The sequence below is a fragment of the Schistocerca americana genome, chromosome 5 (genome assembly GCF_021461395.2).
Source record: "Schistocerca americana isolate TAMUIC-IGC-003095 chromosome 5, iqSchAmer2.1, whole genome shotgun sequence".
NCBI lineage: Eukaryota > Metazoa > Arthropoda > Insecta > Orthoptera > Acrididae > Schistocerca > Schistocerca americana.
In genome coordinates, this window is record NC_060123.1 from 673,573,364 (window position 1) to 673,598,842 (window position 25,479).

At 38.7% G+C, this 25,479-nt stretch overlaps 1 protein-coding gene across 1 annotated transcript in view; it reads left to right on the forward strand.

The window, feature by feature from the left end:
* Positions 1-25,479, forward strand: part of LOC124615519 (polynucleotide 5'-hydroxyl-kinase NOL9) — a 72,320-nt gene that overhangs the window by 40,555 nt on the left and 6,286 nt on the right. Inside the window, exon 6 of the mRNA XM_047143480.1 lies at positions 14,233-14,334. Coding sequence (XP_046999436.1) covers positions 14,233-14,334 — 102 coding nt within the window. The remainder of the gene's footprint in view (positions 1-14,232; positions 14,335-25,479) is intronic.

Below are 25,479 nucleotides of genomic sequence, written 5' to 3' on the forward strand. Positions count from 1 at the left end.
GTAACTCGAGCACCTGGTGTTCGTCAAACATCGAGCATTGCATGGGTTGCAATGCCCTCTGAGGCCTCCAAGCTTAGCTCATATCTAACTGTGGCACCTCTTTTGCGTTTTGTTCTATTTTTTCTTGTACCACCTTCATTTTCTCAGGGTGCATCCCCACATCATCCCCATACTCACTTAGTTCTCCAAATCTTCCACCCTTCTACAATACCTAATTGGTATACTGGCTACTTCTTCTTTGGTCATATTATTTTTTTCAAAAAAATGGTACAACCACATCTTTCCCATTTATTTCAGACATTACCACATAGCCTCTCCCAAGACTTTAGACACAATAAACCCTATTTTTTGTCTGTCTGACCACAAGCTAGGTAGAACACCTTCAAAGTCATTCCAAAATTCTTTTGGATGTACATTTCCTGTTAGATCAAAATGTAAAAACTGCCTGTCAGCTACATATGATATTTCAGATGATTCTGCTACAAAACTACACTAACTACTGTTAATTTCACCTTGGCATAATCTACTGCTATGCTCATCCAACTTATTTTCAACCTCTTCTACCTGGTTGGTTAGCTGAAGAATATTTTCTTCAGACACACCCACTTGGTCAGACACACTTTTTACTTCACTCATACATTTGGCATATTCAGAACTGATTTTACTGTTTAACAATTTGTGATCATTTACACATATAGACTCTACCACTGCTATTTTGAACTCTACTTCCTGCACAGTTTCTTTTATCAAATCTACCCTTTGTTTGTTTCCAATAGCAATTCACTTTTTACAGTTTTAATGAATTGTTGGCAGTTATTCTCAGCTTGAGAAATTTTGCCATCCACTTTACTTTGTAATGGCTTCAAATCATTTTTCTACGTTTCTTTTAAAACAGCAGTCTGCTTTTCGAGCATTTCATCAAGTTTACTAATTTTGTGACCAATTGTTTCAGCCAAATTAGTATGTTGTTTGTTTCCATCTTTTATGGAACCCATTAATGCCGCAAACATTTCTTCCATACCTCCAGGCTCTATTTTCTGCATCACTGTTTCCTGTTTACCTCATTCCACCAGTACTATACCAAATTTGGTATCCACATTTGACACATTTGATTCAGTAACACTACCAACACCGTCAACACACAATTGGTTGTTACTGATCTCATGCTTAATGTCACTTTCAGGATATACACCATCCCCACTATTTACATTAACTGACATCCCTGAAACAGATTCTACTCCACTGTCCGTAAATAACACAGAAATATTGTCGAAAACCTCCTCTTTTACTTTAAAATCTACTTCTTTTCTCTGTTCGGGTGTGCTAGTTTGTGAAGCACATACAGTGAATGTGAGTTCTTCCTCTTTTGTCTTATTTACAAAATCTTTATCACTTTCCATGTTACTCAGTTTATGTGTGCGCGCACGCGCGCGCTCGCACACACACGCACACACACACACACACACACACACACACACACACACACACACACACACACACACACAACAAATGTAATAAACTTAACTTATCTTTTGTTGAATGCTGCAGCCGTGGCATGCTGAAACTGCGAGCCTGATCTCCTTCATCTGCCGTACCAGTTTTCCTGCACTGATGCACTGTGTGCGGCGGCACAGTTCCTTTCATCCTTTACTTGCACCTACCTGTCAACTCATTACAGCAGGTCTCTGGTTGGAAAGCTGAGCAGAAACCTACCGTACTGCAACTTGCACCAGGCTGCATGCAACGTAACTATTCCAAGAATCAGAAAAAGGTCTTAATTTTGAATGAAAGGTGGAAATACTGGTGAAATGCTGGTATATTCTGAACCTTGATAAAGTACACATTCACTATCAAGCCCATGCTAATCTTAACACAGTCATGCACAAACGCTTTCGTTCATGTTAGCACATTTATGGTAACGTATTTCTCAAAATCTGAACAGATACTAAAAATGGATTTTGTTCTCAAATGAAAATGCTCACCATACTATTAAGTTTATTGGTATCTAATGCACTCAAGTTTTTAGTCACCGATCTGCTCAATATGCCACACGGAATTACTGTCTTTTCTCACACACAAAATTACTTAAAAATCAGTACTTTCTAAAAAGCCACACTGGAATAAATATGCCTTCACTTTAAAATACTTTTGAAACATGTAGCATAACTAAAACTGGCAAATTGTAACTTCCTTTTTGGAGCTCATACTACACTTGACCGTACCATTGAAAGGCTGTAAACATTCTATATGTTCCAGGGAAAAGATATGTGAAGAATACTCCATTATGATTGATCAGTTTTCTTTAAGGCCAATAGAAATAAAAAAAAATTATTTCCTGCATTAGTTCGCATTTTTCATGACTGACTGATCTACAAATAACACACTTTTGAACTGTACTTTTTCCTGAAATAAATATTTAACATTCTGATATTTTATTTACACTTTACATTATTAACTATTTTCATTTGTATTCGAATTAGCTTTCCTTTTACCATTAACTTACTTAACATACTATGATACATAATTCCCCGTCTTCTGCATTCACACTGTCTTAAAACTTTCTCACACTAGTTTGTACAGTGTTCATCAGTAGACCAATGATTTACATATTTACTTTAGACCACATTCACGCATCATTCACACTGCTAATAGCATATACAAAACTGTATAAACATAAATAAACAAAACAGCCTCCAAGAAATAAACAGAACAATTCGCAAAAACATTCTCTTGGCCTGTTTCTTGAGTGCCTCTGTGCACTACTGGACTCTGGTGGTCAAAATTCTTAACTATATTAGAGTTCTTTCTGTTTAGTCCTGTCCACTACTGTCCTCTAGCAGATGAAAATTTGAACTATGTACTCGACTGAGCCTGCTTCAGACCATCTGTCACTCTGCACGCATGAGTCATTCTCCCGAAACATGGGCTCTAAATAGGAGTGATATAAGCCTCAACTGCACTAATAACACATACTTAATTTCTAACATTCATGGTACACTTCAAAACTAAATATTTTTAAAAACTTATACAAAAATTTTCAAATGTCCCAATTGCAAAACATATACAACATTAAATTTGATAACTAGTTTCGATTGTTCATACAATCATTCCAGGTCCAAAAGCACAAGCAGGAACAGAAAATTTCTATAAATTGATTTAATCAGTCTTCAAGAATATATTTCAAGGTACAGTAATGTAAAAAAGTAACGTCATAACAATCAAGGTAAAGATTAGTCAAAAAAAAAGTGCCAACATATACAGTAAGACTGACAGCACTTTGCCTAACAGTAATAACTGCAGAATTAAAACTAGGTTTGTAGCTGCTACATCTCACAAAAAGAAAAAAAACTGAATAGTCTGGTTATAGTTGTGAAAACTAAGAAACTAAAAACACACCTTCAGTGCCAAATTGAACCTAAACATGACATATTAAATAACTCATGAGTGTATAAAATTAAATGTTATAACTGTGATCAGTGTTTCATTGGCCAGACGGGCCATTCTTTTTATACTTGTTTCAGGAAACATACAAATTAATTGCCCTTTGGTGTGCACATCACTGAGAGGGCTATGTGGTATAGGGTATTGGATGTGGTATGATGTTGCGCAATGAGCCCAAACGAATGACACTGGATTTGTTGGAGTAATTAGAAACTTATAGTTGTAAGGAAAAAACCCTTGATCTTATATTACTTCTTTAATATTTTTGATGATCTTCTTTAATTGTATTTAGCTGATGTTTGCTGGAGAGTTGTTTGTTGTGTGTTGTCCTGACAATTGCAGTCTGCATTTCTGTCTTGCTGCTTCCATCTGCTCAAGCACATTTGACATCGGTCTTCACTATAGTCATGTGCTGGCAAATAGCGGTTCATCTGCATTGGCAGTCTTTCAACCTTTATTGTTATTTTGATTGCTTGTCGTTAATGTCTGGTATTTTTATGGCAGTCCTTGGCTTTCAACATTACTTAAATATATTTGTCTTTTTCCAGTAACTGTTCTCTTTCAAGTGATTGTCACTTTGTCACTATAGTTTTGCCATTAGATTGTCAGATACATTTGTTTTTCTTACCCTTGTCTTTAATCCTTTCTTTTACTTTTTAATACTATAATAATATTTCTTTTTTGTAGTATGGTTTGTAGCTGTGCATACTTGTGCACTACCTACTGCTTTTATCTGCCAGTTCTTAATTGGCCTTTGCAAGCACACACAGCTGTTAGCCATCTGCATTCACAGCAGTCTGTGAGTTTATGTGCATACCATTGAACAACTGTTCACAGTGCTTTTCAATTAGAGGACACTTTTCAAATGGAGGACTATGGAATGTTCAGCTGTCATGACACAGCTTGTGTTGGGACTGAAGTATGTGGTGGTGGGAGGATGTATGGGTCGCTAATATCGCCTATTCCATCAAAGACAGGTCTACCTGTGAAACCAGTCATGTGGTCTACAAGCTAAGCTGCAACCATTGTGCTGCATTCAATGTAGGCATGACAACCAACAAGCTGTCTGTCCACATGAATGGCCACTGACAAACTGCAGCCAAGAAATAAGTGGACAGCTCTATTGCTTAACACGCGGCCAAACATGATATCCTTCATTTCAGTGACTGCTTCACAGCCTGTGCCATATGCTTCCCACCAATACCAGCTTTTCTGAATTGCGCAGGTGGGAACTTCTCCTGCAATACATCCCACTTTCCCGTAACCCTCCTGGCCTCAACCTTCATTAGTCACTGTCCTCACCCATCCAGCCCCTTCCCTGCTCCCACTCCAGCACTACACAGCCATCATTCCACCACCACACCCAGTCCTTTTTTTATTTATTTTTCTCTATTTCTCTCCTTTTCCGCTACTTCCCTCCTCCCCCTCTCCATCTCTCTTGGGCCTGCAGCCAACCTGCAGCTCTTCACTGTCTGCTATCCCCACCATACTATCCCTCCCCCTTCCTGCCCCAGGCTCGTCCTTTCCTCCACCCAGTCGCCACTCACGTCGTGCATTAGTGCTGCTGCCTGAGGCTGCAGTCATGTCTGTGAGTTGCATTTGCGTGAGTGTGTGTGTGTGTGCGCGAATGTGTGTCTATTGTTGACAAAGGCCAATGGCCGAAAGACTTAAGTGTGAAAATCTTTTGTTGTGCCTATCTGTGACTCAGCATCTCCGCTATATGGTGCGTAGCAACTTTAAATATAAAAACTGTTTAAGACAGTTTATCCAAAGCAGTTTTCTGTTTCTGGTTGTTCTTTCAGATATGAGGATAGTTGTATGAACAACCAAAACTAGCTATCAAATTTAATGTGCATCTTCATATTTTTGTGTCACAAAGACTGATCCATAAAATTTCTGGCGTGCAGCCACATAATCTCGACTTCTTCTAATATTTTGATTGAATACTGTCCAGCCGTCTTCCAAGTGAGCTGAGGTAACTAGTTCAAATTTAATGTTCTATATTATTTACAGTGTAGATAATTTAAAAAATCTGTATTTTCTTTTTTTGGTTTTTATCCATTATTCAGTCGAAGGTTGTGTTGAAACCATTCTCTGCTTTATCCTTTCTCCCACGGGTACTGGAAGCCAAGACTCCCTTCAGTCTCTCTATGGGGCAGAAGTAGTAGGAAGCTGGTATTCTGTATTAGTCCATGAAGTATTTTCATCAACTCACTAAGAACACTTTCTCTGTAAGTCAAAGATCTGGCTTAATCTTATTTCTGAAGACATATTGAATGTTTCACAAAGGAATAATCATATATTAACATTTGAGGTGTGAGCTGTGTAGCTGAGTGTAAACAGAATGGAAATTTGAATTACGTATGGCTCTTCTCAAGAGAAGAGAATATAAAAAGAACATGGAAATTGTTGAAATTTCATTTTTTTCTCTCCTAAGGAGGAAATAATGAATGATTGGTTAACCAATGCACACACGTTTTGGTTGTGATGGGGTCATGGACAATTTTTACACACAAAATTCCGTATTTTGTGAATTTGTGTGTTAGTGTATTTTCACACAACAAAGCTTTCCTGTAGATTCAGCACTCCCTGGATTTATTTTTGTCTTCTGTTTTGTTACTAGCTTTCCAAAATTCAGTAAATTGCCAATATAATATTAGGTAATCATTATACACAGCATTGCTTCTCATTCTGGGACCCTTGCCTGGTAGAATTAATAGAGTAGACAAAGAAGATCCAAAGAAGAGCAATATGTTTCATCATGAGGTCATCAAAGAGGTGCTTACACAGCACTAGTTGCAGGTACCAAAGCATTTTGTGTGCAAAGATCTTGGGGTCAATATTAGACAATAGAGGACCCTAAACTAAATATGTTGAAATATGGAACTAATGGTAGAAAATTAAATATTTAGTTTCTTTATTGACATAAACAATTTGCACCTTATAGCAGCAATTGAAGTACACAGCAAATTTTCAGAGTGACAGGCACCAGTCTCAATGTGTGTGTTACAACATAACAAAAAATTTGCTGCACTCCCTCAAATATCCTGGCTGTCTGTTGTACAGTGAGGTAGGCAGCTAGAACTCTACCAATCACACCCTCTTCAGTTTCCACTAGGGTTTCATACACCATCAACTTCGTGTGACCCCATTTTACACGTCAATTATGAAATCCCTCGCTTTTTGTCAGACATCGAACAACAAACAATAGCAGAGACTAAATCTGTGGTCGGGTGTTGCGTAAGATTGCTTCTGCATATGCAGTGTTGTTTTGAGCCATGGAAATCATGTCCAGACTGTTTTTGCAGTTAGGGCTGAGGAGCTGTCTGTACTAGACCACAATCTGTTATGTTTGCAATGAACAGACATGTGGCAGCTGTTTGTATCAGACAGCCTACCAGCTTATCACTTAAAAGCATTATGCATCCAAGTTAAATATAGAACTGGCAATGAATGTGGTACTGACTACCCATAATTAATTTGGAGGTAGCATTCCAAGTGCACACAGAAGTCTGTGTGTTGCTAACTAATGCAGGCATGCACTGGTAATGCAGACACATACTGGCATATCAGTTGCCTACTGTTACAGATAGCAAAGCTGACATCAAGCCATCTCATTTGAAGGTCAAGTCATACACTCAGCGATTGTAAGAATGTATATAGAAATGTTAAATTTTTGATAGTATATTCCATTAAGGAATCAGTTAATAGTATTCCATTCAGAAATGTTGTGTAAGTAATGTGAACTGTTATTTGCACGTACTCTAGGTTGTGTGATAAAATTCTGTGCTCACATTCTGCTTCAATCAATAACTGTTCCTCTTTATTATTGAGCATGGCTGACCAGTGGTTTATCTGATGATACCCAAGTGCGGTGACTCCGTTGTGAGTGCTTGAGTGCCTCGTGAAGGAGTTAGCATATTTCATCAAAATATAAGAGGTATTAGAGATAAATTTAGTTAACTGCTTATAGATGTTCACTCTGGCAACATTGGTATCAGAGCACGACTTAAATAGTGTGACAGTTCAGAGGCTTCCTTTACCAGAATATAGATTAGCTGGCTGTTTTTCAAGGGGTTGTTTGCGGACTGGGAGAGCAGCCATGTACATAAAAAGCCGTATTCCATTTGAGTCCGTACATATATCAAAACTCTGCACTGAATATGTATTTGAATGTTGTGCAGGGGCAGTTGAAGTTAGTGAAACTATACTCATGATTGTTGTTATTTATAGGCCCCCTAATTCTGACATCAGAGCATTTCTGCTCAACCTAGAGAGGGTTCTTGGTTCATTTTACAGGAAGTACAACAATTAGTTGTGTGTGGTGACTTCAGTATTAATTTTGTATATGACTGTGCAAGAAAAAGTATGTTGTAAGGGCTCCTAAGTTCATATGATCTGATGCAGACTGTATTTTTTCCAACCAGGGTGCAGGGGAAATTCATACGATCTGATGCACTGATGCAGACTTTTTTTTTCCAGCCAGGGTGCAGGGGAACAGTAGCACAACCCTAGACAATATTTTCATTTGTTCTTCATTACTAGATCCACATTCTGTTAGTAAAAGGGTGAATGGCCTTTTAGGCCATGATGCGCAGATTTTATCGCTAAAAGTTTTTGTACTCAAACAAATGTTTTGTATAATCACAAACTATGCAGGAAAGTTAATCCAGTGGCAGCAGGGAGGTTTTTTTTTAAACCTCATCAAGGAACAAGAGTGGCAGGATGTTTATAGTGCTGATAACATAGATGACAAATTTAATGCTTTCCTTAACACATTTCTGAAGCTCTTTGAAAGTTGCTTTCCATCAGAGTGTTCAAAACAGGTTACTAGCAATAAAAGGCAGCCTGGGCGGCTGAGTAGTGAGATAAGGATATCATGCAGAACAAAATGGGAATTATATAAAAGTCACAATCGAACTACAGTAGCCCATTACGGTAAACTGCTTAAAATTATTTATTAGGAAGGCAAAGGATCTGTGGTATGCAAATGGAATAGCTAATTCACAACATAAAATTAAAACGATATGGCCAGTTGTGAAGGAAGTGTCTGGTCAGCAGCACAAGGACAAGGATATAAAGTCAATATGTAGTAAAATGTTTGTTGCCGATAGGTCAGATATATGTACAGTATTTAACAACCACTTTCTGAACATAGGTGGTGAATTAAATAAAAATGTAGTTTCTACAGGGAATCATATAATTCTATTGGAAAATGGCTTTCCGAGGCAGATATTTGAAATACTCCTTCGTGATACTGACAAGGGGGAGATTGAGTCGGTAATTAAAAGTTACTGAAGACTAAGAACTCTCATGTTTATGATGGAGTATCTAGCAGAATACTAAAGTACTGTGCTGAACACATTAGCTCTGTACTTAGTCATATTTGTAATTTTTTCCTTTAGGAAGGGGAGTTTCCTGAATGATTATAGTACTCAGTAGGAAAGCCTCTTTATAAAAAGATAGAAAGGGATAATGTTGACAATTTTAGACCTATTTCTATGTCATCAGTGTTTGCTAAAGTTATTGAAAAGGCTTTGTATATGAGGATAATTTGCTGTCAAATGTACAGTTTGGTTTCAGAAATGGTTTAACAACTGAAAATGCTATATTCTCTTTTCTCTGTGAGGTACTGAATGGGTTAAACAAACGGTTTTGAATGTTAGGCATATTTTTTGATTTAACTAAGGTGTTTGATCGTGGTGATCACAAAATATTGTTCCCGAAGTTGGACCATTATGGACTACAGGTAGTAGCTCACAATTGGTTCACATCTTACTTTCAGAACAGACAGCAGAAGGTCATTCTCACAGTATTGATAATGGCTATGATGTGGGGCCCGAGGGGGCGCAATTAAATGGGGGCTATCCCAGGGATCAGTGCTGGGCCACTCCTTTTCCTTATTTATATAAATGATATGCCTCCTAGTATAACAGGTGAGTATAAAATATTTGTTTTCTGATGATACTAGCTTGTTAGTAAAGGATGTTGTGTGCAACATTGGCAGTGTTTCAAATAGTGCAGTTTCAAGACATAAGTTCATGGCTTGTAGAAAATAAACTAACACTAAATCACAGTAAGACTCAGTTTGTACAATTTCTAACACATATTTCAACAAAACCTGAAACTTTAGGTACACAAAATGGGCATATGATCAAATTTCTGGGTGTTCAGATAGACAGTAAACCGTTGTGGAAAGCCCATGTTCAGGATCTTGTGAAAGTAAGTGATAATATTATGAGAAGAAAAGTTGCTGCTCACCATATAGCGGAGATGCTGAGTCGCAGGTAGGCACAATAAAAAGTCTCTCACAATTAAAGATTTTGGCCATTGGCCTTCATCAACAATTAGACACACATACACGTGCACACACACACACACACACACACACACACACACACACATCGACTACAGTCTCAGGCAACTGAAACCACTGGTGGGGGTGGTGGACGGTGAAGTTGCTGCAGGTTATACGGTGGGCAGGGGACAGGTGGGGAGGGGGGGAGGGAAGTAGTGGGAAAGGAGAGAAATAAAAAAACTGGGTGTGGTGGTGGAATGAGAGCTGTGTGGTGCTAGAATGAGAACAGGGAAGGGGCTGGATGGGTGAGGACAGTGACCAACGAAGGTTGATGCCAGGTGGGTTACAGGAATGTTAGATGTATTGCAGGTAAACTGCGCAGTTCAGAAAAGCTGGTGCTGGTTGGAAGGATCCATATTGCACAGGCTGTGAAGCAGTCATTGAAATTAAGGAGATCATGTTTGGCAGTGTGTTCAGCAACAGGGTGGCCCAGTTGTATCTTGGCCGCAGTTTGTCGGTGGCCATTCATGCAGACAGACAGCTTTTTGGTAGTCATGCCTACGTAGAATGCAGCACAGAGAATTTCTGCTCTTGTAGACCAACACCTTCGACCTATTACCCTTACCACTATTGAACAGTACCTTTCCCAATGCCTGATGGATTCCAAACTAACAATCTCCTTCCTAGTCGCCACGAACACACACTCACTCACCCACAATTATTTCTCCTTGGAAGGCATTACCTACAAACAAATCTGGGGTATGGCTATGGGCGCACCCGCATGGCGTCATCCTATGCCAACCTATTCATGCGCCATCTAGAGAAATCCTTCCTAAAAACACAGAATCCTAAACCCCTCACCTGGTTCAGACTCACTGATGACATCTTTGCTATCTGGATCGAAGGTGAGGACACCCTATCCACATTCCTCCAGAACCTCAACAATTTCTCCCCCATTTGCTTTACCTGATCCTACTCAACAAAACAAGCCACCTTCCTAGATGTAGACCTCTACCTCAAAGATGGCTATGTCAGTACCTCCATCCATATCAAACCTTCTAACCACCAGCAATACCTTCACTTCGATAACTGCCACCCATTCCATACCCAGAAGTCCTTTCCGTACTGCCTAGCCACCTATGGTCGTTGCATCTGCAGTGATGAGCAGTCTCTCTTGAAATATACCGAGGGTCTCACTGAAGCTTACACTGACCATAATTATCCTCCCAACCTTGTACAAAAACAAATCTCTCATGCCTTGTCTTTCCATTCCCCCACCACCTCCCAAAATCCCACTGTCTGGGCACAGAGGAGCATCCCCTTGTAACTCTGTACCACCCAGGACTGGAGCAACTGAATTACATTCTCCACCAGGGTTTAGATTACCTCTTGTCACGCCCTGAAATGAGAAATGCCCTGCCCACTATCCTTCCCAACCCTCCCACAGTGGTATTCCGCCATCCACTGAACCTACACAATATACTTGTCCATCCTTGACACAACCCCTGCTCCCAATCCCTTACCTCATGGCTTATACCCCTGTAATAGACCTAGATACAAGACCTGTCCCATACATCCTCCCACCACCACCTACTCCAGTCCAGTCACTAACATCACCTATCCCATCAAAGGCAGGGCTACCTCTGAAACCAGTCATGTGGTATACAAGCTAAGCTGCAGCCACTGTGTTACATTCTATGTAGGTATGACAACCAACAAGCTATCTGTCCACATGAATGGCCACTGACAAACAGTGGCCAAGAAACAAGTGGACCTCCCTATTGCTGAACACGCTGCCAAACATGATTTCCTTCATTTCAATGACTGCTTCACAGCCTGTGCCGTATGGATCCTTCCCACCACCACCAGCTTTTGTGAATTGCACAGGTTTGAACTTTCCTTGCAATACATCCTACGTTCCCGTAACCCTCCTGGCCTCAACCTTCGTTAGTCACTGTCCTCACCAATCCAGCCCCTTTCCTGCTCCCACTCCAGCACTACACAGCCATCATTCCACCACCACACGCAGTCTTTTTATTTCTCTCCTTTTCTGCTACTTCGCTCCCCCCCCCCCCCCCCCCCCAATCCCAACTCTCCCATAAGCTCTATGAAACCTGCAGCACTTCACTGTTCGCCACCCCCACCGTACTGTCTCTCCCCCACCCCGCCCTAGCCTCCTTCTTACCCCCATCCAGTTGCTAGTCCCATCATGCACTGGTGCTGCTGCTTGCAGTGTGGTTTCAGCTGCCTTAGACTGCAGTCGTGTGTGAGTTGCATTTGTGTATGTGTGTGTGTGGGGGAGGGGGGGGGCTATTGTTGAGCAAGGCCAGTGGCCGAAAGCTTTAATTGTGAGAGTTATTTTTTTGTGCCTATCTGCAACTCAGTATGTCTGCTATATGCTAGAGTAAATAGCAACTTTCCTTCTCATAATATTTTTATGTTCCATCCTGGATTTTCCATTGTTTTAAAGTAAGTGATAGTTTGATATAAAAAGTAGTCTACTTTGCTTATTTTCATTCGCTTATGATGTATGATGTTATATTTTGGGGTAACACTTCCCATTGTCAAAGGGTATTTTTGGATCAGAAAAAGGCAGTTTGGGCTATAAGTGATGTAAGTTCATGAACCTGTTGTCGACCCCTGTTCATTACTCTGGGTACTTTGACATTGGCCTCCCAATATGCATATATATTCTGCAAAATATTGCTTGTTAACAATATCAGCTTATTCCCAAGAATTAGCAGCTTTCACTCAGTTAATACTACACAGAAAATCCACTGTGTATTTGCATTGCATCTCCTTGACTCTTGTAGGGATAGATGTGCTGTATTCTGCTGCATCCATTTTCAGTAAGCTGCCACAAGGATTCAAAAGTAATCCACATGCTTTAAAATCCAAACAGAAGAGTTTGCTCATGGGTCACTTCTTCTATCCTGTCGAGGAGTTACTAGAAAAATTAAGCTAATTTCCATGTTACATTGTTGACTTTATATAATCTTATAGCTTGTTGTATTTTTAGGATTCATAAACATTTTATTTTATCTATTATTACTTTTCTGTTACAATTTCATGTATTGACTTGTTCCGTGTCTGTTGAGATGTGTTCCTCGAGTTGATCCTACAGGAGAACACATTGATAGTAATCTTTGCCAGAGATACGATGGTGACATAGGTGTATCTCTTTTTCTCATTGAACAATCCTCAGATTTTGAATAGTTTTCATATTAAAAGTTCATGTCTCACTGCTGTAAACCAAACTGATAATTCAAACTAATTGTAGATTTTCTATTTCAGACACAAGAAAATCACTGCTGTGAAAACTCTGCTTAGCTTACTGAAAGCCTTTTGTGATACTTTTATTTTTATGTATATTTATTTCCTGTTTGTCTAGTTGTTGTTTTCAAGTGTAATAAATGCAAAAGCTCAGTAACTGATTTTATAACTTCACTGTTAATTTAAACAATGTTCCATTAAATTGCTGGTTGTTCATTATTTCTGTCTTAAGATAATTGATTTTAGTCACACTGTAGATTGTGCTGTGTTGGGTGCTTCCATTAGATATTAAAGTTTATGTATGCTCGATACTAACAATATAAATAGTGCATGACCATTAATATCTATTTCTGCTACCAGCAGGTCTTTTTTGTTTGTAGTTGTGGAGGTTTGAAGTGCCCCTCAATTGGAATTGGTAATATTCATTATAGGCTACCAGCAGCATGCTTTAGGCCATCTTAAAAAGCTGAGTTTTTCAGGCTCCAGTCTTATCTGGTTGTGATTTCCAAGCAAATCACCGTTGGATAGTGGTTTAAAAAGAAAGGCAAATAAGGACAGTAAAATACTAGGAAACTAAATTACAAACTCAAACTAACTACTGTATGCAACTTTTATTTTGATGAGTGACTTGTTACCATCTAATGTATTCAAGTGCTTGTAATTGTGTATAGAAATTAGTTTAATTTTGTAGTACACTTTTCCTAGTTTTTTACTATTATCTTTTTTCTGAATTTTTAAACAGAGCATCTGATAAGTGGTTGCTCAGTTGATACAAGCTTGACGGTGAAAAATATTATTAAAAAACTGATTACCAGTTATGACAGAGATGATAATTTAACATCCACAATCACAATTAGTCTAATGCTATGCCACATATTCCAACACACAAAAAATAGTAATTTTTGTTTGTGAGATGTAATCTGAGTGCTGCGAAATTAGTGTAGACTTTTTCAGGTATTATCCGGACTGTGCTTGTTGTGGTGAGCATGTGAATAGTATGCTCATTTTGAAACATTAGTGGCTTAGAACATTTTTTTTAAGATAATTGAGAGGTAATGTGTTTGTGTTGGAAATAAATTGTATCACCAAGATGTGATAAACAGCTCTTTTGCTCCAAAACCTAACATATAACCGATAGGAAAAACTAATTACATGCCATCAAAACATTATATTTATGTCAAACAATGTATTATTTTGATTTTTTTAAATTTTGGTTTCAGGGGTCTAGATTCTCGGACAATGCGAGAGGTTGTTATCATGTCCTATTTGAGTGGAATAACTGTGCCCCCAAACTACTCCTTAACAGAGCTAGTGCCTTATGTGTGAGTATTTTAAAGAAATTGATTTATTTTATTAATAAGGGATACCATTTTTTTTAAAGAAACTGGAAGAGCTGTACCTTTTGCAAGTGTCTTATATGGACATTGATGTTACTATAATATTTTATCCAGTGCCCTGAAAAGTGTTTGAAAATATAGCTCATTCATTTCAGGAGCCAGCATATGGTATGAACCTAGTGTAAACAGAAATTATAATTAAATAATCTTTGCTGATTACAAAGAAAAGCTTGGATAATATTTGTGGCATGTAAGTAAATAATGTGTCAAGCTCCCAAACACTGATTTGGAGATAATCAGTGAAATGTTTATAGTACTTATAAAAAGCAGCATAAAAGTTGGGGAACTTTTATACAAACATGAAAACTGTACAGGTTTTACTCTGAATAAGTGGCTTTAAGAACAAAATAATACAAAATCTGATTGTGATGTACTGTCCGCAATGGCTTTAACATAAATAACAACACAATTGCAATGATGCCCATTTTCACTCATTTTACAAGGTTCTCCTAACGTCACTTCTCTTTCAATGTCATTTTAGCTAAATCCCTTCTCTTTTCTTCAGATGACCTAAATTCATATGCTTGTGTTTCCAGCTGGACCTGTTGAAGATCAGAAGGCTTCACATTCCTCCTCAAGATATGAAGTTCTCTGAACTCTTCAGTTGCATTAACAGTTGATCAAACTTGCAGTACCTCTACCTATTCAGCAGTCAGTCTATCCACTGTACATTTGAAATATGCATGTTGGTGAAATTCTTATGTTTTTCAACACTTGACTTAAAAGCCTTAAAAATCTGTTTCCAGCATAACAGTCACTATGAGTGGTGTTGTATGCATAGTTTCAGTTATGAGGCAAACTAAATATTTTGGAACTTCACACACAGCTAGCCTCTTTCATTTCTCAATGTGGGCAAAATCACAATCGCAAGACATTAAAAAGTGTCCTTTCACCAAATGTTGTGTTCTGTTTCCATAAAATAACCCTTTACTGCCAGGTAAACCCACAGAAACATAATCATCTTATTTTTGTTCTGCATAACTTCGCATAACTCAGGCTTGGAGGCAGTGCCTGTAAGTTCATAAAAATATTCGGCATGCAGGATTCTAAATAATTAGTGTAAAATGGTTTAAAATTCAATTAATCAGGCTTTATTGCCTCCAAAACAAGTGATAAATGGCTATCAAGTCCATATTTACTGCTGAAACTATTGTTTTCACCACTAGTTTTCATACATAAGAAGCTAGAAGTTGACTGCTCCAACCTGAACAGTATTCACATCCTGCACAGTTACTGACCCACAGTTATTCTCAAGTTACTTCAGCAAGTCGTTCATTGATCTTCTTAAAAAGATGTCCTGAAGTATTCAAGAAACATGCCACGTGGAGTTGAAATATGACCAGAAGTTCACACGCAAGTAACTTCCAAGCTCAGAATTCTCAAACTTTCACTGAAACATTCAAAACTGTAGTTACTTCACAACTAGGATAAAAGAACTGACAGAACACACCATTTTCTTCATCTTAACAAAAATTTGTGTGGCGTGGTTCCACATTGAGCTGCAAAGTATGACGGTCCCTGAGCGACCTTGGAGACAGAACTACAGCACAAAGCACCAGCACTAAGCACAGGAAATGCTTAATTCCCATAGGCTGATGATCTACGCATCCAACCAGAAGAGCTCCAGCTCTCCAGTACTCACAGTAATCCCTATAGCATCCAGTGTAATTATAGAAAACAATGTATAAAAGAAAGCCTGTATTTATGAAACCAAATTTAATTTAAATAAAACGATTGATATATCCCCTTCACTGTGACATTGGGAAAGCAGTTGCAAAACCCGTGCGCGGTGCCAGAATCAGACTTTCCTGCAGTCTGAATTCTGTCTCTTTATAAGTCAGAAATAAGAAATTAAATGCATAAGTATGTACATATAACTCGTATAACTCGCACATCTTTATTTTTATAGTTTTACAAATACAATTACTTAACGTTTCCACAAGTTGGAAAGGTTTGCTGGGGGGGGGATTTGCTAAAGTCATGCCTGTTTGATGGTAATTGTAATAACTACAGCCTGGCACAATGAGGCACCACTGTGTGGCTGATGTGTGAAATAAATTGCTTTTTAATTGAGACAAGTTTGCAGCAAAGGGAGTGCAATGGGCTGTGGGTTGGAAAGACCATGCCTGTAAACACCCTGTCAGGAAAGCAACAATGTGTGGCAGGAAAGCAACATTGTGTGGTACGGTACAACAGTGCAATTTTAAGATAAGGGTGATATAAATGGACCTAACAGAGAATGGTACTTGTCAGGGCAAAGCTATGTAAGAAACTGATTTAAAGTGTGTGTAGTATATTTATATGGGTGCAGCAGAGAAAACATCAACATCAAACTTTTCTTGTGTCTGCTTTTGTATAAAAGAATGCTTGATGGACATACGTCACAGGATTCGTGATTGCACAAGAATTTCCCCACGCAAAAATTTTGCACAGTTTTGTAATAAAACGTCCACACTTTATGGATGTCCTCTCTCTCTCTCTCTCTCTCTCTCTCTCTCTCTCTCTCTCTCTCTTTCTTTCTCTCGCCCCCACCCCCCCAAAAAACATAACTAACTAAGAATTTTTAGGTGATTACTGTTATCAAACTATTTTAACAAAAGTAAAAAAAAATTCTAGAAAAACTATGAACTGACTCCTAGGTTATAGTTTTATACAAGATTATAAATGAATACATTACAACCCCTAGCTCTACTATTGTACTACCAGGAAAGTTATTATGGATTCTAGGTAAAACTTTATACCTCCAAAAGTGATGCCGATAATGAACTGAGATTTTTACGGTGTAATTGTAATACCAGTACAAATCTATGTATGGAGTATGAAAAAGATTTCTTTAGATTTATTGTGAGTAGGCATAACAAATCAATCAAATCATAGGTTAGCTCACTGCCCCAGCTCTCAGCATCAGGTGAGTGCATGTATGTGAGGAAAAAAATTGCTCCCCCCCCCCCCTCCCCCCCCCCCTCCCCCCTCAGGTACATGGCAAAACAAACTCTTAAGAGTGAATAATTCACTGCTAGGAATCAAGATTCAGAATCATCTACTAGGTGACATGTTGTAGTTGACATTTATTATGGAATCACACCTCAGTTGTCACTTGACAAATGATGAGTAGTGAGACTGTCTTCACAGAGTCTCAATACTCTTCTTTAAATGTGTTAATGTATGAATTCTACTTTTTGTCAAACCAAGAACCTCACAAAATTTTCCTTTACATTCTTGTATTACAGATCCCTCACCATCAGCCAATGTGTAGCGCATATTTACTTCTTTTGTCTATGGTATTACCAGTTGTTCAGCACCTTCCTACATAGACAGCTGAGCAGTTTCATAAGCACCATTATTTACTTTGGGTCTCTGCCTTATCATTTTGCAGACACATCTGTGAGACATTGCATAGGAATTTTGCTTCACTGTATCCTGTAGCGAGTAGAAATCATTCAAGAACTTAAGTGTCTGGCCATGTGAAAGCTGTTTGCATTTACAGGAACCCTAAAGAGGGAAAAAGTAAATTATTAAATGCGTGCGCACGTGCGTGCGCGCGCGCGCGCACACACACACACACACACAATATTTGAACATCAATGTTGTTGTGCTAGAATGAATGTTATCTTTCAAATGCTGTAAACACTTTCCCAATGTTGTGGCACTTGTATCAGAATATATGTTGTTGGCCTTGGCAGTTCCAGCAGTTCACCAATAATTCTAATTTACATTTTTTGGCAGTTGACCTGTTTCTACTTACATGCCACATTTTTGTATGAACATAGTACGTTATAATTTTAGAAAAAGGAAAGTTCAACACAGGAGATTGTTAAAATTGCAGAGAGAGAAGAAAAACCAGATAGTTACTAAAAGGAGTCACAACACCTATTACTGCTGATAGGATTACATGAAAATAGAGCACAGCTTTTCTAGCTTTAGGCACAATAGGTGCCTTCCTTAGGAAGGAAAGCTGAATTTGATGGGGGAGATTGTATTCAGGGTAGGTGGAGAGTAATATCACTAAAAATACAGATTAAAAGGACAGTATTCTACCTTCTTTTTAGATTGGGTTGGTAAGAGGAAATGAAAAGTGGAATTAATAATGGAATTAAAGAATAATGAATCAAAAGAAAGAAGGGATAAAATGGAAAAGAAAGAGGGGGAGAGAGAGAGAGAGAGAGAGAGAGAGAGAGAGAGAGAGAGATGGGTGGGGGGGACTGGTTCTCATGGGGAATGGGAGGGTAAATAAGTAAATACTAAAAAAAGGGGATATAAGTGTAACAAACGCCAATATAGAGAAGAAATGGGTCAGTGTAAGCTAATGAAGAATCAACCACAGGAGTTGTTTACTAGGTTATATGTCTACACTAAATGACCTTGGATTACCACAGTAAACTGGCACAGCACATTAATAGGCACAATCAAACTGTCTACCGTGGAAATGACTGACTTTCATTTCAATGTGGTAAGGGGAACTGAGTTGAAAAAGGTTGAGAAACATTGCTCTGCAGTATATCTCAATAAACAAGAGTGCCAAAATACAATAAACAAGAGTGACAAAGTACTACATGAGTCATTTAGTCCTCCCACACTGCACAGTTTCACCGAACTCCAGAAGATAAAGCAATTTGTTTATCCTACATTTTTCTGTTTCTCTTTTTTCTCCATTTTCTTTTTTTCATTTTATTTCTGTTTATTATTCTTTAATGAATTTTTCTTTGTAGATTGTTTTCCTCTTCTAATCTAGTTTTACATTTTACGCTACCCATAACTTCTGTCATGTCTAAACAGTAGCTGCACACTATTTACTAATGCGCTATACTTGACACATTCCCTGTTTGACGCCTGCATACACAAGGCAAGCTACCTGTTGTGTATATATAGGGGGACATCTTCAGTGTTTCAACACTACAGGAGAAGTTGATACGTATGCAACTCATTGAAATGTTGCAGCTTCTCAGCACTGCCAGCTAACTGAAAACACGAGAATAGGAGAGGACATACATTTATTATTGTTCAGGTCAAAAACATGTCCTGACAATTAGAAATGAAAAAAAGGAGGAATGCGAGACTTAGAATTGATATCAGAAAATGACAGAATGTGTTGGTGGAGACAGACTGGAGAGGTGACAGGCAAACAGAAAAAGAAATGCTCCAGGAAAACACCCATGTAAAGGAATGATGTAAATACATGCATAGTCTCTAGTATATATTTGTGTGCTTTCTGTGTTTTCATTGTAATAATGTCAGTTCCGTATTATTATTGATCTGTGAGCCACCGGATTGTAATCATAAATTACATTAAAGATTAAATAAACAGCTATTATTACTAAAGATCAGCAAGTATTTGTAAGACTGTACAGGTAACACATATAAATGTGCTTCACATATAAATGTGCTTAAAATAAAAGTGGCAGAAATGAAATCCTGTTCTAAATATGTTGTTATGATCAACAGTATGAAGACTGGCTTTGCTGCAGCTCTCCATACTAGCCTATTCTGCCCCAAGCCTCTTCATCTCTGCATAACTACTGCAACATACATCCATTTTAACGTGATTGCTTTACTCAACCCTTGGTCTCCCTCTACAAAGTTTATCTCCCACACTTACTTCCATTACCAAACTGACAATTCCTTGGTCCTTCAGGATGTATCCTATCCACAGATCCCTACTTTTAGTCAGGTTGTGCTATTAAGTCCTTCCAGTACTTCATTAGACCCATCTAATCTCCAGCATTCTTCTACATCTACATATATACTGCATAAGCCACCATAAGGCACATGGCAGAGGGTACTTCATACCAGTATTAGCCATTTCTTTTCCTGTTCCGCTTACAAATGGAGCAATGGGAAAATGGTTGTCTATGTGCCTCCATACAAGCCCTAACTTCTCTCATCTTATCTTTGTGATCCTTAAGCAAAATGTATGTTGGTGGCAGTAGAATCATTGTGTAGTCAGCCTCAAATACATTTTCTGCTTTTCTCAATAGTGCCTCACAAGAAAAACATTGTCTTCCCTCCAGAGATTCCTATTTTAGTTCACAAAGCATCTCTAGCAGCACACCTTTGAAATGCTTCAATGTCTTCCGTTAACCTGTCTGGTGGGAATCCCACATACTTGAGCACTACTCTAGAATGGGTCGCAATAGTGTTCTATACGCAGTCTCCTGTGAAGGTGAGCTACACTGTCTTAAAATTCTCCCAATAAACCGAAGTTCACCATTCACTTTCTCTGCTGCCGTGCTTGTTCCATTTCATATTGCTTTGCAACATTATGCCTAGGTATTTAATCAACATGACTGTGCAACAGCATACTACTAATGCTGTATTCAAATGTTACAGGATTGTCTTTCCTACTCATCTGCTTTAACTTACTTTTTTTTTCATTACTCCCAGTATACACACAGAAATGGAAGAAGTGATGAACAAAGTTCTGAAAAGTATCATTGACTGGTTTTTGGAATGGTCTCATCCTGAATTTCACAAAGACACATATATTCAGTTCTGCACCTCTAGGGGTATTGCACCAGTGATAAGTGTAACTTCGAAATTCTTAGGTGTCCATGTTAATGAAAATTTAAATTGGAAAAAACACATTTTGGAGCTCCTAAAACAACTTAGTTCAGCCACATTTGCACTTAGAATCATAACAAATTTTGGAGAGAGAGAAATCAGCAAGTTGACATATTTTGCTTATTTTCATTCAGTAATGTCATATGGAATAATGTTCTGGGGTAACTCATCTTTAAGAAAGAAGGTCTTCATTGCCCAAAGACATGCTGTAAGGATAATATGTGGTGCTCACCCGCAATCATCTTGTAGACATCTGTTTAAGGAGTTAGGCATTCTTGACTACTGCTTCACAGTATATTTATTCCCTCATGAAGTTTGTTGCAAATAATCCACTACAGTTCAAAAGGAACAGTAACGTACATAATTAGATTACTAGAGGAAAAAATGACATTCAATACTCAACATTAAGATTGTCTTTAGAAAAGAAAGGGGTGCACAATGATGCAACAAAAATTTTTGACCACTTATCCAGTGATATAAAATATCTAACAGGCAGAAAGGTAATTTTTGAAAATAAATTGATAAAGTTTCTCCTTGTCAACTCCTTCTATTCTGTAGAAGAATTTCTGTGTTTGTAGTGTGTAAAAGGTAGGAATTGCTGACTCAATCTGTACTTCTTGTTTTCATGTCGGGGAGGGGGAGGGGGAGGGGGAGGGGGAATTAATAATAATAATAATAATAATAATAATAATAATAATGTGGTAATGTTTGGAGTCCAGATAGATGTACAAATTAATTTGCAATATGAATCTAAAATGACTCGTTCCACATCATGATAATTTATTGTGCAAAATGATCCATGGAACATGAAAGTAACTAACTAACTAGCTACCATTCATTACATGAGCTAGAAATTGTATCCAGTAAGTCACCTTGTCTCCCCCTACACTCACTTAACGATGACATCTTCCTCTATACCACAGCATCATCAACAAACAGCTGCAGATTGCTGCTCGCTTTGTCTGTTAGATCATTTATGTATAGAGAGAATATGAGCAGTTGTACTACCACACTTTTCTTGGGCACTCCTGATATACCCTTGTCTCTGGTGAACATTTGTCGCCAAGGCGAATGTACCAGGTTCTATTACTTCTTAAGTCTTTGAGCCATTCACATATCAGGGAGCCTAATTCTTCATTAACAATCTGCAGTGGGGCACCATAACAAATGTTTTCTGGAAATCGAGGACTGTGGAATCTACCTGTTGCCATCTATCGTAATTCGCAGAATATCATGAGAGAAAAGGGCAAGCTGCGTGTTGTACAAACAATGCTTTCTAAATCCATGCTGATTTGTGAATAGAAACCTTTCTTTCTCTAGAAAATTTATTATATGCAAACTGAGAATATGTCCAAGAATTCTGCAGCAAACCTATATTAAGGAAATTAGTCTGTAATTATGCGGGTCCGTTATTTTGCTCTTCTTGTATAGGGGAGTCACCCGGGCAAGAGATTTGCAGTAGATGCAACCTAAGTAAGGAGCCAGTACCATAGAGTACTCTCTGTTAAACCAAATTGGGATTCTATCCAGACTTGGCAGCTTAATTGTTTTCAAGTCTTTCAGTTGCTTCTCAACGTAAGGGATGCTTATTTCTATGTTATCTGTATTGGAGTCCATGCGACAGTCGAACAATGGTATTTTTGTATGATGCTTATATGTAAATGTTTTCGTAAATGTGAAATTTAGAACTTCAGGTTTCCTTTTGCTTTCTTCTATTACCACATCAGACTGGTTGTCAAGTGACTGGACAGAGTCCTTTGATTGCTAAGATATGAGTGTGGAAGTTGTATGTTTTGCCCATTGATCTTCTTACAGGTGTACAAATTTGTACTAACTTTTGCCTGTTGACATTTATGTGCTCTTTTTTTAAATGAAAATGCAACAATCTCTACTTCTTCAATTTTTCTGAATTTTATTATTAAACCACAATCGGTCTTTACTAGTAGACATTGCCATTATGATGATATCATGATCACTAGTCCCTGTCTCTATACTGACACTTTTGGCAAGGTCAGGCCGGTTTGCAGTTACAAGATCTAAAATATTTCCATTGTGTGTGAGCTGTTGAACTAGCTGCTCAAGACAGTTTTCGGAAAACATATTCAAAAGTACTTCATAAGTCTGGCTGTCTGCAACACCTGCAGTGAATCCATAGACATCCCAGTCTATGCTTGGATAGATTAAATTCACCTCCAATTTAATATTACACAATCTGGGTAGCTCTACACTACTGTACATAGACTTTCTTTGAATGATTCTACAGTTGGGTGACTGGTAAAAACATCCAATAATTAACTTTAGTTCACCTAGGCCTGTTAATCAATCCAGATGACTTCACAGTCAGATTAAATTTTGACCTTGATAGACACAATGTTTTTGGTGACTACACTGAACACTGTCCCTCCTATGTCATTTCAAATACACACACACACACACACACACACACACACACACACACACACACTGCCTTGCTAAATATTTTGGAGCTTCTTACTTCAGGTTTAAGACAGCTTTTGTTCCAAGAATAACTTGAATGTGACTATGTTCCTAGATGTAAAGTAACCGAGCAAGATGGCGCAGTGGTTAGCACACTGGTCTCACATCCGGGAGGATGACAGTTCAATCCCACGTCTGGCCATCCTAACTAGGTTTTCCGTGATTCCCCTAAATCACTTCAGGCAAATGCTGGGATGGTTCCTTTGACAGGGCATGGCAGACTTCCTTCTCCATCCTTCCCTAACCTGATGAGACCGATGACCTCGCTGTTTGGTCTCTTCTCCCCAAATCAACTCAACCCCAACCCTAGATGTAAAGTAAATTCAGGAACTTTGATATAAATGCACAACAATTTACAAGGTACGCTCCATAAGTAATGCGACCAAATTCATAAAAAATAATTTATTTAATATATTCAAAAATTTTCAAAATAGCACCATCTTGCGGCGATACGTTTCTGGAGGCGGTGTTTCCATGCCTGGAAGGCATCCTGGAATGCCTTTTCCGGAATGTCCTTTAGAGCTGATGTAACATGCGCCTGGATGCTTTCAGTCCTGTCCCAATGTTTTCCTTTCATGACTCCTTCTAACCGAGGAAACAAAAAAATGTCAGCGGGAGCCAGGTCAGTACCGTAGGGAGGGTGGGGAACCAATGGTGTCTTGGTCCTGGCCAGGAAGCCGTTGACAGTGAAGGCGCTGTGACTCAGCGCATTGTCTTGGTGAACTTTCCACGTGTCCTTGATGTCACTTCAGCAGTGCGAGACCCTCATTTTCAGTCTTTTGAGCACTTCCAAGTAGAAAGCTGTGTTCAATGTAGTTCCGGTAGGTACGAATTCATGGTGGACAATGCCTCTGACGTCAAAGAAGACAATGAGCATGGTTTTGATCCTGGACTTGTTCATGCGTGCCTTCTTGGGACGGGGTGATGATGGGGTGTGCCATTCTGAACTCTGCCTTTTTGTCTCAGGGTCATACTCAAAAATCCATGACTCATCACCAGTCATACCTGAGTTTAAAAAGTGCGGATCATTTTCAGACATTTCCAACATTTCTCGGCACCGAAGCACTCACATGTGCTCGTGTTCGTTGGTCAACACTTTTGGGACGAGTTTGGCACACACCTTTCTCATGTTCAAATCTTCAGTCACAATGCGGAAAACAGCACAAACTCTAAACATGCCAAAAACAACTATCAATTGGAGGCTCAGCCGTCTGGCAGAGTTCAAACAGTCGCCCACACGCATCACATTTTCGTCAACTCTTGTGGTTGATGGCCGTCCACTGCGGGGTTCGTTGGTGATCTCCTCTCAGCCCTTCATGAACCACTTGTGCCATCGGAAAACTTGTGATTTGGACAAGCAATCATTCTCAAAGGCATGCTGAAATAATGGAAACATTTTGGTGGCGGCCTTCCCAAGTTTAACGCAAAATTTAAAGCATACTGTTGCTCTACAGAATGATCCATTGTGCCGTGTTACATAAACTCAAAACGGGGTTGACGGAAATGCATGTCCTGACACTCCTGCAGCTCGCAGCTGAATGAGACAAAGAGTGTTTTGAAGCTAACACCCCCATCCACTTAGCCCAGCCGGTTACAACTCTGTGGTGTACTGTTGCATCAGAAAAAAATTGGTCGCATTACTTACGGAACGCACTCTGTACTGTCAAAATTTTGACAGTTGAAGGGTCTTCACTTCATATGGGATTTGATTTCACTCTCTGCGTATCAGCTGGAGAGTGTTCATCAGAGGACCTCAAACTAATGCCTAGCCTTTTTTTTCCTTTTTAAAAGAAAAAAAAAAGTACGCTCCAAGGGTATTCTGCTACCGAAGTAGCCATTTCCTTCGTGTAGTGTATTCCTGACATGTCAGGGGGAGTTCTACAATTCTCCATCACATAACACAACTCTAGAAATCTTCAGCCAAGGCCATCACAGAATGAATGGAGCCTTTGGTTGAGGCTCTCCACTTCACTCCAAACCAGAGGATGGATGGATGGATGGATGGGATGGATGGAT